At 40.1% G+C, this 16,454-nt stretch overlaps 1 protein-coding gene across 1 annotated transcript in view; it reads right to left on the reverse strand.

The window, feature by feature from the left end:
- The window catches only part of LOC134495498 (deleted in malignant brain tumors 1 protein-like), a 91,415-nt gene that overhangs the window by 71,735 nt on the left and 3,226 nt on the right, over positions 1-16,454 (reverse strand). The window contains exon 2 of the mRNA XM_063300992.1: positions 2,555-2,902. Coding sequence (XP_063157062.1) covers positions 2,555-2,902 — 348 coding nt within the window. The remainder of the gene's footprint in view (positions 1-2,554; positions 2,903-16,454) is intronic.

Genomic DNA, 16,454 nt, shown 5'->3' on the forward strand with positions numbered 1-16,454 from the left:
GGACTATCACGTTTAGGGATGGGTTTTACCAGGTGACCGAAGGGAAGGGTGCCCCAGAGGAGATGGTGGGGGTTGCGGCAGCTGTGACTCCGCATTTCCCGGCCCCTCCTCTGGAAGGCTTGCCGCCGGAGTACCGGATGTTTGCTGATGTGTTTGGCGAAAAGGAAGCAGATCAATTGTCCACTCATCATAAAACGGATTGTGCCATTGAACTGGTGCCCAACACCCAATTGCCCAAGCCAAAGATTTATTCCATGACACAAAAGGAACTGACTCTGTTGAGAGACTTTGTGGACAAAAATTTGGCGCGCGGATTCATTGAGCCAGCGAATTCGCCGGTGGGGGCGCCGGTTCTCTTCCACCCAAAAAAGGATGGGACATTGAGACTTTGTACCGATTTCCGCGGATTAAATGCCGTCTCAATTTCCAATAAATATCCCCTGCCATTGATCAAGGACATGTTGTCACATCTGGCTAAGGGAAAAATCTTCTCTAAACTCGATTTAAGAGAAGTCTATTATCGTGTACAAATCAAGGAGGGCGATGAGTGGAAAACTGCCTTCAATTGCCCGTTGGGTGCATTCCAGTATAAGGTGTTACCTTTTGGTCTGGCCGGGGCCCCTGGGGTATTTATGCAATTGATCAATGAAGTACTGCATGAGCATCTGTTTAAGGGGGTATTGGTGTATTTGGATGATGTATTGATTTATACTGAAACCATGGAAGAGCATGTCTCTCTGGTGAAAACGGTGCTGAGTAAACTCAGATCAGCAGAATTGTATGCCAAACTGTCTAAATGTGCATTTCACCAGACACAAATTGACTATTTGGGGTATAGAATTACAAATAAAGACAATGTTACTTTTGACCAAGGCTTCGCTTGGAAATCTAACCGCCTCTATGTCCCTGAAAGCCTAAGAAAAGAGGTGTTACTACGTTCACACGATGACAAACTAGCGGGTCACTTCGGGTTTGTTAAAACCTTACACCTTGTTCAGAGGCAGTTCTGGTGGTCCACATTACGCAAAGATGTCAAGGACTATATTGCCTCCTGCACTGTTTGTGCGATGTCTAAGTGCAAGGTGGGGAAGCCTCAGGGGCTGCTGCAGCCGGTGGCTGCCCCTTCTTGCCCCTGGGATGAAATTTCCATGGACTTTATTGTTGAATTACCACCCAGTCAACGCAAAACTGTCATTTGGGTGGTCAAAGACTATTTCTCAAAACAAGCCCACTTCATCCCTTGCGTGTCCATTCCGTCGGCACGTCAATTGGCCCGCCTATTTCTGGTACACATGTACAGGCTACACGGATGTCCCTCCCGCTTGATTTCAGACAGGGGCACACAATTTACCTCACAATTTTGGCGGGCGTTCCTCAAATTGTTAGGAACGAAGCAAGCCCTGTCCACGGCGTGGCATCCCCAGACGGACGGGGCCACAGAGGCTTTAAATTCTACTCTGGAGCAGTACCTTCGAGCTTTTGTGAATTACCAGCAGGACAACTGGGTAGACCTCCTCCCTTTTGCTGAAGTGGCTTACAACAATGCGGTTCATCAAAGCACCGGCCAAACCCCATTTCGTGTTGCCCAAGGCAGAGACTTTGTACCTATCCCGGATCTACTGCAACCTCCTGGCGGATCAACCACTCCAGGTGATTGGGCAACGCAACTGGCAGACTCCTGGCCGATGATTCAAAAGGCACTAGCTGATGCACAATTGGATTATAAACAGTATGCTGATCGGAAGCGTGCCCCTCAGCCGGCATTTCAAGTCGGGGACTCGGTTTACCTTTCCACTAAGTTCATAAAGTCCTCACAACCTTCCAAGAAACTGGCTCCTAAATTTGTGGGTCCTTTCCCCATTACCGCTCAAATTAACCCTGTGACTTTTAAACTTGACTTGCCTCATAACCTCAAATGCTTACACCCTGTTTTTCATTGCAGTTTGCTCAAACCAACTATTCGTTCTGACCGCTGGCATCGCCAACCTCCACCTCCAACCCCCATCATGATTGACAGTCAGCAACACTTTGAAGTTAAAGAAATTTTGGACTCTAGACGCCTTCGCAATACTCTGAAATACATTTTTACCATTTTTAAGTCTCATATTGGTTCACAGGTACTGCTGGTGTTGCAGACAGAGGTTATTGAGTTTAGTTCCAAGTGATAGTTAAATTGTCCTCTTCTAATATGTGGAGCTATTCTATGTATATGCCTTTCTTTTGTTGTGGTAAATATCACTTATCACCACAAAAGAACATGTTTTCACTGAAATATGTACAACACAAAACTTTTCTGGTGCATTAATTGTTTGTGATAAGTTTATCATTCCAAGCTTGCAAATCCAAAGGTGCTATCCAACTACTTATTCTGTAATGCATGTGTACCTTTAGCAGTTGCTTGGGTTACAGTAATTCCCTCCATGCCATTAAAAGCTTGACTTGTTGAAACCTTCTTATCAATCACCTTTATTAGTACATACACAGGCCATGCGACCTGGCAAACTTGATGATGTTAGAAGGCAAGTGTGACACAACTCATAGTTGATGAACTCACCTGAGCACACAACACCAGCATCTTCTCCATGATGGCAATCATTTTCTCCCCAAGGTCTTGATGGGCACTGATTGAGGGAGCTCTCCGTCCCTACACATCGAACTCCATCCATCCAGATGCGACCAACTCCTCTGCCAAAATGTGATTCCCTTGGTGCTGATATTGCACCGGCGCAGCCCAGCTGCCGGCATACAACGCGGGCATCTTCAATGCCCCAGCTATCGTCACAAACAGTACCCCACACATCATTATGGAGTACTTCCAGTCTTCCTGCACAGCGACTTGAGCCATTCACCAGGCGGATATCTGCTTGCTCTGCAACTGCTGGCAGGCTGGTCCAAACTGTACCTATGAAAGCAAATTTCATAGAGTGGATTCATAAGGGGTGTGGACAGGACAGGATGGATTAAAAAAAAAAAAGGTTGCTTTATATAATTCCTTTGAGAATATAGCAACAGAAGAGAAAGAAGGGAATTAATGAAAAAGTTTGAGAAGCGCTTGCTGGATTAGAATAATATGTAGCAACTCTCAATAGGCTATAAGGGTAGTGGTCATCATAGCCTTTGCCAAAGCCTCTTTCACCACCTTTGCTTGAATGCAGATCTTACTACTTACTACTTATGCTCTCAATCTTATTTCAAATCAAAACATCTTGTCCAGGAATTTAGAGTAGTCTAAGAAAACAAGGATAAAGAGATGGTAGGTTAATTGAACAGATCCTAATAATTTTGGGAATTTTTTTTTTAGAAAAGTCCTGTAGCTTACAACTCTGTTCAGTGCTGCTCTAAAGAAGTTAAAGAAATTAATGGGGACTTACCTACAATTGCCAATAAACCTTTTAACAAGAGCAGGTAAGTAAGATGGAAATCATATTTCCAAACTGAAATACAACTTACAAAGTAAACCTAAAGAAATATTGGTGGCCACCATTACTACTTTACCTTGTTCAGCTTTATAAATATATTGGATTTAATCACAGAAGCACAAATGATGCTTTAGGCATATCTCCCAAGACATTTTATTGCAAATTTTCATTTTGGAAGAAGGAGAAACTTAGCAGCACAATTGACCAAGAGATTGCTGAATGAACATCCATGAAAAGGTTTCAGGCTATCTCAAAAAAATGGATTTTATAACACATTACAATTCTTAATGGATCTTGTGTAATTTACATCTGTATAACCAACCTGCCTTTCCTTCCTTTCCCTGCCTCCTCATCCCAATTTAAATCCTATGTTAGTTTAGCATCTGATAAGTGAGCTTAGTTCATGAAAGCCTTTTAGTAAGTCTGAAGAGGTGCTACAACTCCTTCTGAAACAGATATAGTGTTGTAACAATAGCAAACATGCAAAATCATGCAACTTTACACCATACAACCAATTGCTCTTTGAGAACAAATGTACAGTGTGTACTTTACAGAAATACTGTTGCCATTTAAAACAAGAATGTCATAGTATGTAAATATACTGCTACTCATTGTCAGTAGATCTTGACCAGAGTGTCACTGGCACAATTACTTCACACTGGATTATTGCAGTGAACTCTGTATGGGACTGCAATTTCATAAGGTCATACACTACAGTTGGTCCAGAATGCTGCAGCCAGACTGTAAACAGAGATCACATATATGGAATTATGTAGCTCCTTATTTAAACAGCATGCAAGTTTTCAATTCATTTATGGACATATTGTGAAACACTAATTTTTAAAACCCTTTATGATTTAGAACAAGGATGTCTAAAGGATCCTTAATTCTGCTAAAGCAAGCTGGTGATGTTCTGCCAACCTAGGCAAAAACTATGAGTTGAGGTCCTGGATGGCAGCAGCTTGAGGAAGATGGGTAAACTTCATATTAAAATTTGTGCCTTTTGAAATCTAAAACAGAACCTAGTATATTCTAACCTCTCCAGAAAAAGGCCTAAATGTGTCAAAGAGAAGGCCTTTTCAATGACTTCATGAAAGCTCGGGATCTTATCTCTTCTTTAGTCTAATGGCCTTCTGTAAAATACTTCAAATCTTCCTTTTTGAATATGTTTTAATTAAGAATTTTTATTACAATAGTAAAAATTAATACAAACTAAACTTAAAGAAAGGAAGCTCTGGCATGGGCTGGTCGATGAAGTCACGAAGAGTCGGAAGCGACTAAACGAATAAACAACAACAAAAAACTTAAAGAGAAGAGAATGGAAAGAAAGAATAAAATGTGCAGGAAAAAATAAAAAGAATATAATAAAGAAAAAGAAAATAAATATGAAGAAGTGACTTCCAACATTTATCATAACAAATATAAACAAATTTAATAACTCTTCAGACCCTATAAGGTTAAACAGATATCTCTTCATCCCATATCCCATCCTTTATCTATAAGCAAATCCATAAAACGTCAACTTCTTAATTGTGGTGTCAGCAAAAAGTCTATAAAGGGGTGCCAGAACGTTGCAAAAAATATCTTATTTTAACTTCAATAAAATAAACCAACTTTATATTCCTTCCTTTTACTTCTAACAGCCTTAATCTTTCATTCAATCAAATAGTGTCATAGAATTTAATTTCTCTTAATTCTTCTTTTTCCCATCACATAGATTTCTTCAACACTGTAACAAGGCTCTTTTCTAGATCCAGTAAGAAAACATTTTCCAGGTCATTCTCTTGGTTTATTATTTGTACTTCCCTTTTAATTTTTAAAACTTCAATCAGTTTCTTTTGTATATCAAGTAAAGCATCCTTTTCCAAATCATTCTCTTGGCCTGTTATTTGTAGTTCCACTTTTGATAGTGTTTCTGTCTTGTCAGATAAAATTTGTTCTGCATCTCCTTCATTAACATCTTTTGGACATAGTCTATCTAGAGAAGCAGACATCATTACTGACAGAGTTGATATTGTAGTTACTAATTACTGGCTCCATTCTTTAAAGATCTCCTTTAATATCTCCAATGTTACAATGCTTTGTGTCATTTTATAAGTCCCAGTATTAACTCATATCAAGAACAGGCTTGTATTATTTTTTCTTCTGCATAAAATCTTTAGTCCACTCTAATGTCCAGTTCTTGAAATCATCATTTATCTTTTGTATGACTTAAAATAGCCAGGATAGCCAGAATAAGTCTGTTTCTCATGAGAAGCTGTTCATTTGTTATAGTTAATTCCAAAATCTTATAGTAAAAGTCAATATTACAAATTTAACCGGACTCATAATCCATTTATTTATTTATTTATTTATTTGATTCTTATCCTGCCTTTATTATTTTTATAAACGACTCAAGGCGACAAACATACCTCATACTCCTTCCTCGTCCTATTTTTCCCACAACAGCAACCCTGTGAGGTGAGTTGGGCTGACAGAGAGTGACTGGCCCAAGGACACTCATCTGGCTTTCGTGCCTAAGCGGACTATAACTCACAGTCTCCTAGTTTCTAGCCTATTGCCTTAACCACTAGACCAAACTGGCTCTCTTATCATTTTCTTAGATCAAAATCTGATTTAGCTTTTTGCTGTTTATTTCAAATTCTTTAAGTTCTTAAGCTTGTAATTAATGGTTCTTTTGTTCAGAGTTTATCAACTCACCTGATGAAGACTTTTCAAACTAGAGAACCACAGGTCTGTAATAGCTTTAAGATGGTTAATAGGTAATTTCTGAAAGTGATTAGAAAGTGAGATTTGTGAACTTAATGTCCTTTAAAAACCTCCACCGTGGGTGCGAGAAAGATGGCTCATCTCATCATCCTCTGCTAGTCAAAACTGTGGAAAACCAGTGTCCTGCAGTCTGCTCACAGGGACCAGCTGTCTGGAACACATGTGGATGATCTCCCATCATCTTCTTATCTGGAGAGATTGCAAGGAGCCAGTCTACTCACTGGTTCCTTAGTCTTTGCCACAGTCGTCAGCTCTGCTTTCACAGAGGAGTCTTCAGTTTGCCATACATCCCCTGGAAGTTGTCGAATCTTCCATTTTGGTAAGATTGGAATTGTAAGTCATTGATTCCTCGCTTCCTCAGAGAGATGTAATGTCATTGCAGGCCAAAATGATTTTTGACATTTACTGGAGTTCTGATTGTTATCTGCTCTTTTAGCGTTTTTTGGTCACTCAGCACTTACTCTTATTGCCAAATAAATTATTTTGAAAAATTGTTTAAAATTTATTTAGTTATTCATTTATTCATTTAAACCCTTTATGGAACCTCCCATCTAAAAGCAGTGCATCTGGACATATACAAAGATTAAAACCATGATAACAATACAAAGTCATGACGCCCTGATTAAACAGTGATCTCCAAACCAAAACCATTTCACCAAAAGAGCTTGCCTAACTGCCTGGCCCAAAAGCTTGGAAGAACTGTTTTCCAGAATGTTTCTTTAGCTAGTTTAGGTCTGTTGAAGAGTGGTGGGAGTGTAAATATATTAAATTATTATAAACCATAAGAGTGCACTAAACATGCTAGAATATGTGAAATGTGTTATAAAAGTAATGTCATAGGTTTCATCATACATGTGACTCCAGCGTTGAACTACATAGTCCCTACTGCATGAACAATTATGAAATTTTGACGCATTTTCTCAAAAGCTGCCTAATACTGACTGTTGCACTGCAAAATACATGTTTCCCACATATCAGTGTAGAAATAAGCCTTTTAATGGTAAAAAACTATTCCGTTCCTAATCTGATTTTTATACCATGTGAGAACTACAAACCAGGTTTGAATCCTTGAGTTCTATACAAATCTGACAAATCACAGACATCGTCTTGGTTATGTAAACATTTTGTTTTGTTTAATGGTAGCTTTAAGAAATGTGAATTTCTAATAAATTACTTCCCTGTTTTAATTTTTGGTTAAAATGAGCTGGCCTAATCTTGCTAATCATTAACTTTTACCTTTCTTCGATACCCATCCTATCCACTAGATTTTTACATACATAATTTACTTATATGCTCCAACATTAGAATATTCCAGAATATAAATGTCCTATTGGCTTCATCTCTTCATCCTGTTTGCATCTTTGCATCCCCTTCCTGGGGTTGTTTTTGTTTACTTGAGTATTTTTGAAATATACTTCCATGACACCCATCAGAAAAAAGAGGTTAGACAGCACAACAGGGAATCTGATTCCCTTTTCCCAGACCAGAACCATGCAAAGGTCAGATGCAGCTAGGATCTAAGTTCACATGGATCTTGCTTATTCCCTTTTGCTTATTCCCAGCCAAATCCTTGGCCCCAAAATTTTGGTGGTTGCCAAACTCAAACTTTTCCAGTCCCAGAAAAATCTGGACTCAGATGATAGTGAGGATGTCCTAATCTTATATTCCCTCCTCTAAAACTGCATACCTGTCAGAGATAGAAACCAACTTCTTTCATGGGATCTGGAACGTGTAATGGTATTGGGAATGACCTTGAGGGATAAGGGAAAGAGATGCTGCCTAGGGAATGATCAGATAAAAGGGCGAGGAGCCCACAGCTACATAATGGCAAAGAAAGAAACTTAAAAAGGATCCGCCTTAACGTAACAGGCTGCTAAAAGTGATGGTGGGAAATTTGTATATTCAGACTTGCAAGTTTTTGTTAATACAGCCTTACAATAAAGTAGAATTAGCTCAACTGGTCATGTTCCCTGTCTAGTTTACCTGTGAAGGCTGACAGAATGCCATCCCAGGGATCATGAGATTTGAGCTGGAGATTTCTTGATATTCACTGATAATATAATGAATTCTAGTTTCAGAGGCAGTGCTGTCTCTCATTACCTGACTGAGACAATCTCACTAACATTAGGAATGGAGCAAGTCATTCAAAAGGGTCACACATAACACAATTGTTTTCCCCTTCTCTTGAATACGACCCTCTAAATGTGCCTGCTGATGATGATAGGTGAAGATGGTGAAAATGGATGCAGATAATAATACTGTATGTTGCCACCAGGCACACTGATTATCAGCCCTGTAAGGTAGACCAGACCAAGAAATAGAATCCATAGAAGACTAATAAACAACTTCCAGTTAGACTGCCTACAGTAACATAATCTTCTAAGTCTGATTGTGCTTCTCCTTCTCCCCCTTTTATATTCTTGTGAATTAGGGACAAGATGTTTTCGTAGTTCTCCCTCATTGTTTGGACTTAAGCAATCTTTTCTTTTTGTTGCTTTGTTAATGGATCTTCCCTCTGTCAAGATCATCCTCTTTACTTTCTGCATTACTATACCAAGTCCCTATGTGCTCCAACTTCAGCAAAGGATCGTTACCTTGTCATGGTGCTGGAGCTTGAGCACCTCAATGATGCCATGAGCTAAACCGTGAAGGGCCACCCAAGATGGGAAGGTCATGACAGAGAGGTCAGACTAAATGCGGTCACTGGAGAAGGTAATGGCAACCCACCCCAGTATTCTTGCCATGAAAACTAAATGGATCAGTACAACCAGAGATATGTCGGTATACCATCAGAAGATGAGACCCCCAGTTCAGAAGATGGCCAAAATGCTACTGGGGAGGAACAGAGGATGAGTTCAACTAGCCCCAGATGTGATGACGCAGCTAGCTCAAAGCCGAAAGGACGGTTAGCGGCCGACGGTGCTGGTGGTGAACGGCGAATCCGATGTTCTAAGGATCAACATGCCATTGGAACCTGGAATGTAACATCTATGAGCCAGGGCAAATTGAATGTGGTTCTTGTGAGGTCAAGATTAAAGATAGACATTTTGGGCATCAGCGAACTGAAATGGACTGGAATGGGCCACTTCACATCAAATGACCACCAGATCTACTACTGTGGACAAGAGGACCACAGAAGAAATGGAGTAGCCTTCATAATTAATAGTAAAGTGGCTAAAGCAGTGCTCGGATACAATCCAAAAAATGATAGAATGATCTCAATTTGAATTCAGGGCAAGCCATCTAACATCACAGTGATCCAAATATACGCCCCAACCACAGATGCTGAAGAAGCTGAAGTAGAGCAGTTCTATGAGGATCTGCAGCACCTACTGGACAACACGCCTGAAAGAGATGTTATTTTCATCACAGGAGACTGGAAGGCTAAGGAGGGCAGTCAAATGACACCTGGAATTACAGGTAAGCATGGCCTGGGAGAACAAAATGAAGCAGGGCATAGGCTGATAGAATTTTGCCAAGACAACTCACTCTGCATAACGAACACTCTCTTCCAACAACCTAAGAGATGGGTTTATACATGGACTTCACCAGATGGACAACACCGACATCAGATTGACTACATCCTTTGCAGCCAAAGGTGGCGGACATCTGTACAGTCGGTAAAAACAAGGCCTGGAGCTGACTGTAGTTCTGATCACGAACTTCTTCTTGCACAGTTTAGGATCAGACTAAAGAGATTAGGGAAGACCCACAGATCAGCTAGATATGAGCTCACTAATATCCCTCAGGAATATGCAGTGGAGGTAAAGAATCGATTTAAGGGACTGGACTTAGTAGATAGGGTCCCGGAAGAACTCTGGACAGAAGTTCGCAACATTGTTCAGGAGGCGGCAACAAAATACATCCCAAAGAAAGAGAAAACCAAGAAGGCAAAGTGGCTGTCTGCTGAGGCACTAGAAGTAGCCCAAGAAAGAAGGAAAGCAAAAGGCAACAGTGATAGGGGGAGATATGCCCAATTAAATGCAAAATTCCAGAGGTTAGCCAGAAGAGATCAGGAATTATTTTTAAACAAGCAATGCGCGGAAGTGGAAGAAGACAATAGAATAGGAAGGACAAGAGACCTCTTCCAGAAAATTAGAAACATTGGAGGTAAATTCCAGGCAAAAATGGGTATGATCAAAAACAAAGATGGCAAGGACCTAACAGAAGAAGAAGAGATCAAGAAAAGGTGGCAACAATATACGGAAGATCTGTATAGGAAGGATAACAATATCGGGGATAGCTTTGATGGTGTGGTCAGTGAGCTAGAGCCAGACATTCTGAAGAGTGAGGTTGAATGGACCTTAAGAAGCATTGCTAATAACAAGGCAGCAGGAGACGACCTCATCCCAGCTGAACTGTTCAAAATCTTGCGAGATGATGCTGTCAAGGTAATGCATGCTATATGCCAGCAAATTTGGAAAACACAGGAATGGCCATCAGATTGGAAAAAATCAACTTACATCCCCATACCAAAAAAGGGAAACACTAAAGAATGTTCAAACTATCGAACAGTGGCACTCATTTCACATGCCAGTAAGGTAATGTTCAAGGTCTTGCAAGGTGGACTTCAGCAATTCATTGAGCGAGAATTGCCAGATGTATAAGCTGGGTTTAGAAAAGGCAGAGGAACTAGGAACCAAATTGCCAATATCCGCTGGATAATGGAAAAAGCCAGGGAATTTAAGAAAAACATCAATTTCTGTTTTATTGACTATTCTAAAGCCTTTGATTGTGTGGACCATAACAAATTGTGGCAAGTTCTTAGCGGTATGGGGATACCAAGTCATCTTGTCTGCCTCCTGAAGAATCTGTATAACGACCAAGTAGCAACAGGAAGAGAAAGACCACGGAACAATGGACTGGTTTAAGATTGGGAAAGGAGTATGGCCGGGCTGTATACTCTCACCCTACCTATTCAACTTGTATGCAGAACACATCATGCAACATGCTGAGCTTGAGGAATCCAAGGCTGCAGTTAAAATCTCTGGAAGAAACACTAACAATCTCAGATATGCAGATGATACCACTTTGATGGCTGAAAGTGAAGAGGAACTGAGGAGCCTTATGATGAAGGTGAAAGAAGAAAGTGCAAAAGCTGGCTTGCAGCTAAACCTCAAAAAAACCAAAATTTTGGCAACCAGCCTGATCGATAACTGGCAAATAGAGGGAGAAAATGTAGAAGCAGTGAAAGACTTTGTATTCCTAGGTGCGAAGATGACTGCAGATGCTGACTGCAGTCAGGAAATCAGAAGACGCTTAATCCTTGGAAGAAGAGCAATGACAAATCTCGATAAAATAGTTAAGTGCAGAGACATCACACTGACAGCAAAGGTCCGCATTGTTAAAGCAATGATGTTCCCCGTAGTAAAATATGGCTGTGAGAGCTGGACCATAAGGAAGGCTGAGAGAAGGAAGATCGATGCTTTTGAACTGTGGTGTTGGAGGAAAATTCTGAGAGTGCCTTGGACTGCCAGAAGATCAAACCAGTCCATCCTCCAGGAAATAAAGCCAGACTGTTCACTTGAGGTAATGATATTCAAGGCAAAACTGAAATACTTTGGCCACACAATGAGAAGACAGGACACCCTGGAGAAGATGCTGATGCTAGGAAGAGTGGAGGGCAAAAGGAAGAGGGGCCGACCAAGGGCAAGATGGATGGATGATATTCTAGAGGTGATGGACTCATCCCTGGCGGAGCTGGGGGTGTTGACGACCGACAGGAAGCTCTGGTGTGGGCTGGTCCATGAAGTCACAAAGAGTCGGAAGCGACTGAATGAAAAAACAACAAATGTCCTCCAAAGAGTTGACTAACACTTTAATCTGCTTCTTTACCTTTTCCTCCTACAATTCATTTTGCAAATCCATGAAGAGGGGGGAAAGAAAGTGAAAAATGATGCAGTAAAGCCCAGGGAGTGGGGAGGCAATTCAGATATCTGAAAGTATTCTGTATGCACTCATTTGAAAGTAGTTTGTATGCAGTTATTTTCAGGCTGAAGGAATGCTCATGTCTTGCTAGGTAACACTGGCAGAATTTCCCAGTGGCACCATCATGATCACCCACCCAGGACTCTTCTTGTTGTACTGGTCATAGCAATGCTGGTTATAGCAAAATGTGGCTTCTACTACTCCATAGGTCCTCACAGGACTCAATGTGAGCAGCGTAGATGTACTGTGACCTTGGATTTCCACCCACCCTCCCCCAACCTAGAAGTTATTGCCATGCTAAATTCAAGAACTGCAACGAAGGGGTTGGTTACATAAGAATCACTGTTTGTACTGGGATTAACTATATATTTACTGTATCCACAACTTTCATAATCCTCAGATAAATTCAGTGGGAGTGTGTGCATGTGTGACAATATCTATATGTTTAAATGGTCAGTGTGGTGGACAAATGCCAGTCTGCCTCTGTTTCCATCCTTTCAGAAGTCTGGCAATAGCTTTGGATGTGTTGGAGGATTTGCTATCAGAGCCCTTAGAAATTCGAGGTAGGACTGCTGTGCAATAGATAGATGATGAGATAGAGAGAGAGAGAGAGAGAATACACATATTTAGAAACAGTTAAATTCTGTTTTGTTTTGTTTTTTCCGGTGCTCAAAATTGGAGTACACAGTAAGCTTAAAAACTCTGAAATGCCCGGTAAGACCCAAAAGGTCTCACAGAAGATAGATAGAAACAGAAGCATTTGGGAAGTTTGCTGTTAGCTCAAGAACACTCCCTTTTACGCAACCCAGTGAAGGTATGGCCTTCTTTCCGGGAAAACCAAAACAGTACACACAGATGAGTTTAGTGGCAGTTACTGAACTTTGGAAGAATGACTCAATATGTTAAGTTTGAACTGCAACATCCATTGCAGGGGAGCAATGAAGCAAGCAGTGAGAGTCCAAATCTGCTTGACTGGAAATCCAGACTTTGTGTTTTTCACAAAATTTCTTCTTCCCTAGCTCTCTGTATGTGTCTATTGAAAATGACTAACTAACATCATAAAAGGCATGGTGCTTTAATAACAATCCAGATGAAAAACACGTGCTCCCACTATCTGAAAGTTTCCATTGACATTGGTCGGTGAGACAAAAGATTAGAGCTCTTCTCTCCCCGTGCCTTGGTTTCAATGTGGTTGGGCAAAGCAAGGCTACACAAGGGTGGCTATCATCAGGTTTAATTTGGCTCCATGTTTGTAGTCTTAGGAGTTGGTTTTTATTCCATATGAATGCTTTATCTTTTACCTGCACCCTTGATTTATTTTACTCTCTTAGCATTTCAGCTGCTAGTATAACAGATGGTTCTCTATTTCTGAAATGCTCTGCAAGGCATACATTTCATAATCTCACTGAATTTCTATGAAAGGGGCAGTTGCTTGGAAATTTTAATCATGAAATAGAAGATGGAAAACATTGCTCAGCACTCCTAGCTGGTTGGATCTATGAGAGAAGTTGCTTCAGAGCTCAGCTACAAGTGCTGATATTGCTAGCTGCAGAGCGAAACAGCTTCCATGCAAGATTGGTAGACATTTGCTCTCTTCCCCATTGTTTTCAAGGCTTCATCTCTTTTTACAAGCAACTGCTATAGGCAATTACAGGCAGTGGTGATGCTTGCAATTAGTTGTCTCTGATATGTCTCTTATATAGCCTCTTTATCTGTCTGCATATCTAAGGTATGTTTGCAGTTTTTTCTAATGAGCTATCTATACTGAAAGTTTTGTTCTCTCCATGTCTTCAAGCTCTTAGGGAATTTTGAATGTGGCCTGAGGAAAATCACTCTATATATTACATGTGTGCAGCTTGATTCTCTGATGAAACTCTTGTACTCTAGATTTTTAAATTCCCTCCAAATATACATAGAGCATTATAAGGAGGCTGTAGTTTGGTAGTAGTTCACTCCCAATCCCTCATTGAAAACATGAAGAATTGCTGGCATCAGTGATAGATTAGATTGACCAACTTTTTTCTGTTCTTGTATAAAGGGTAGGGTTTAGGTCCCACATGTTAGGCCATAAACCATGGTTTACAAATTACAAGGAGTGACCGGTTTCATGAAACAGATGATAAGAGAGGAAAAATCAACAATATTATTCTTAGAACGATATATGAACCAGTCAAGGAAAATCATGATTAAAAGGAGCTCACCTGCACTAATTGTTATAATTTAATACATTATAGAAAAGAACCCAGATTTGACTTGGCTAGCTGTCTTGGATTCTCTATTTTTAAAATAGTGAATGTGGAGACATTGTGGTAAAGAGAGAACTTGATTTTAAGCAAAAACAAGTACAGTAACAATGAAAACTGAAGTTTCATTAGTAGATTTTAAAGCCAATGAGGTGTAATGTAGTCAGAGTTTTGGACAGGACTGGAGAATCCCAGTTTCAATTCATCTTAAGCGATCAAAATCATTGAATGATTTGCAATCTAAAAATATTAGACTGTTGTGATGATAGCATAGTAGGTAAGAGAAGAGTCTGACACACACTAACTTAAATTATTGAACAAAAGAAGGGTATAAATATAAGAAATATTTAAATGAGAAATGACAGAAGGGGCAAAAAAGTAGGGTAGTCCAAAAATATTTAACGAGTTTTGCTCTTTTGCTCTATTTTAGAAATGGTACTGGAAGAAAAAAAATCTTATAAGATATCCTTGATTCCATAGTTCAGAATTTTTTGTTGAACTCAGTTGCCAATTATCCTCACATGATAACATGATAACTCCCTGCTCCCCACAATGAAGGCTTCCCATTCTGAGTCCAGCCAATGAGTGGTCCTGGCAACAATGTAATGAAATTAGTAAGGGTAGTGTTTTATGAGAGAAACATTGTCCTTCCTGTTCATATATTTCCTTTTAATTATGACACCCATGCTTGTGTTCAAAAATCTCTCTAACTTCCCTTCAGGACGTTTTTTCTGCCTAGAACCCTCTAGAAGGCTCCAGGTTGGAAAAATGGCATACATGCTGCTGAAATAGTGAATCTGTTGGTAGAAAAAGAGAAAGGAAAGAAAAATTCTGTCGAGTAAAAACTGGAAGACTTAACTATTGAGAGGTAGAGCACAGTAAGCTTACTCTGAGTCAGAGAAAGGAAGGAGCAAAGCCAGAACCATTGAAGATACAGTAAGAAGTGGTCTGAGGACAAAGGAATGTAATCTCATAGGCCAAGGAGAACTGTGCTTCTATATCTTTAACAACTGCACATCAGAAGAAACTTTGCTAGCTCAGCTTTCTAAAACCTTATGAGGAGAATGGAGGTGTGCTACATTCCTTTGCTTCTATGCACTCTTAGTAACCTGGGCTAGTGTGGTAGATTGCAGTCCATAACCTTCAATGAAGAAGACTTCATCCTGCAGTGGATTGATTTGGGGTCATAATAAATAGAGATAGAGGGATAGATAGAGAGATAGACAGAGAGAGAGAGAGAAAGAGAGAGATTCTGTTTAGCAGCCTAGAAAGAGAGACAGGGGCATGGGTGCAAAGAAATGCGTTTTTTTTTTCCTTTAAATTTTCAATTCTTTTCATATTCTTACCAAACACATTCCCCACAAACCACTATTTACTTTAGGAATGGAAGCCACTGACACCAATAGCAGCCTTGGAAGAGTGCATTTTGCGAGAGCTAATCTGGAGTTAAAAATTGTCCCCTTGGCCATGATCCCACATTTAGCTCCATTCCTGGTAGCCACTATTTAGAAATTATATGAAAAAAATAAAAACATGACGGTCCAACCTTTGTGTAGTTTGGCTTGGATGTGTTCTGTTTGTTCATCTGTACTAATTTGGCAGCCTTGTGGTCAGTGATCAAAGTCTATGTTTTCTTTATCTTCCATTTTTAATTTTTTTTTTAGCAAGCAGGAAATGTTCATTGCTGATATTTCTCTGACGTCTGGGTCTGGGTGGTCCAAGGAAACCTCCCCAAAGCTCTTAAGTTTCACAGGCTCCTGGAATAGGCAGGGGTGTGGCCTGGTATTGATCACAATCATTAAGTCTTCTCAGAGAGCAGCATGTGCTCAAATAATTGGAAGCTCCATTTTCACAACCTACAGTTGCTTGCAATGCCAGTTGTATGCGCATATACAAATCGAAGTCTAAAGCCCAACACATTTAATACACACACACACACACACACACAGGCTCCTTGTGGCCTGAAACCTACTGTGACCTATGAAAAAAAAATTAGGCTTTGCTGACAACACATGCCATAATATTTGCTTTAGGCACCATTGGACTCTGATAGAGTTCATACACTATGCAAAACAATGATTTCTTGAATAAACCA

Source organism: Candoia aspera, chromosome 4 (genome assembly GCF_035149785.1).
Source record: "Candoia aspera isolate rCanAsp1 chromosome 4, rCanAsp1.hap2, whole genome shotgun sequence".
Taxonomy (NCBI): Eukaryota; Metazoa; Chordata; class Lepidosauria; order Squamata; family Boidae; genus Candoia; species Candoia aspera.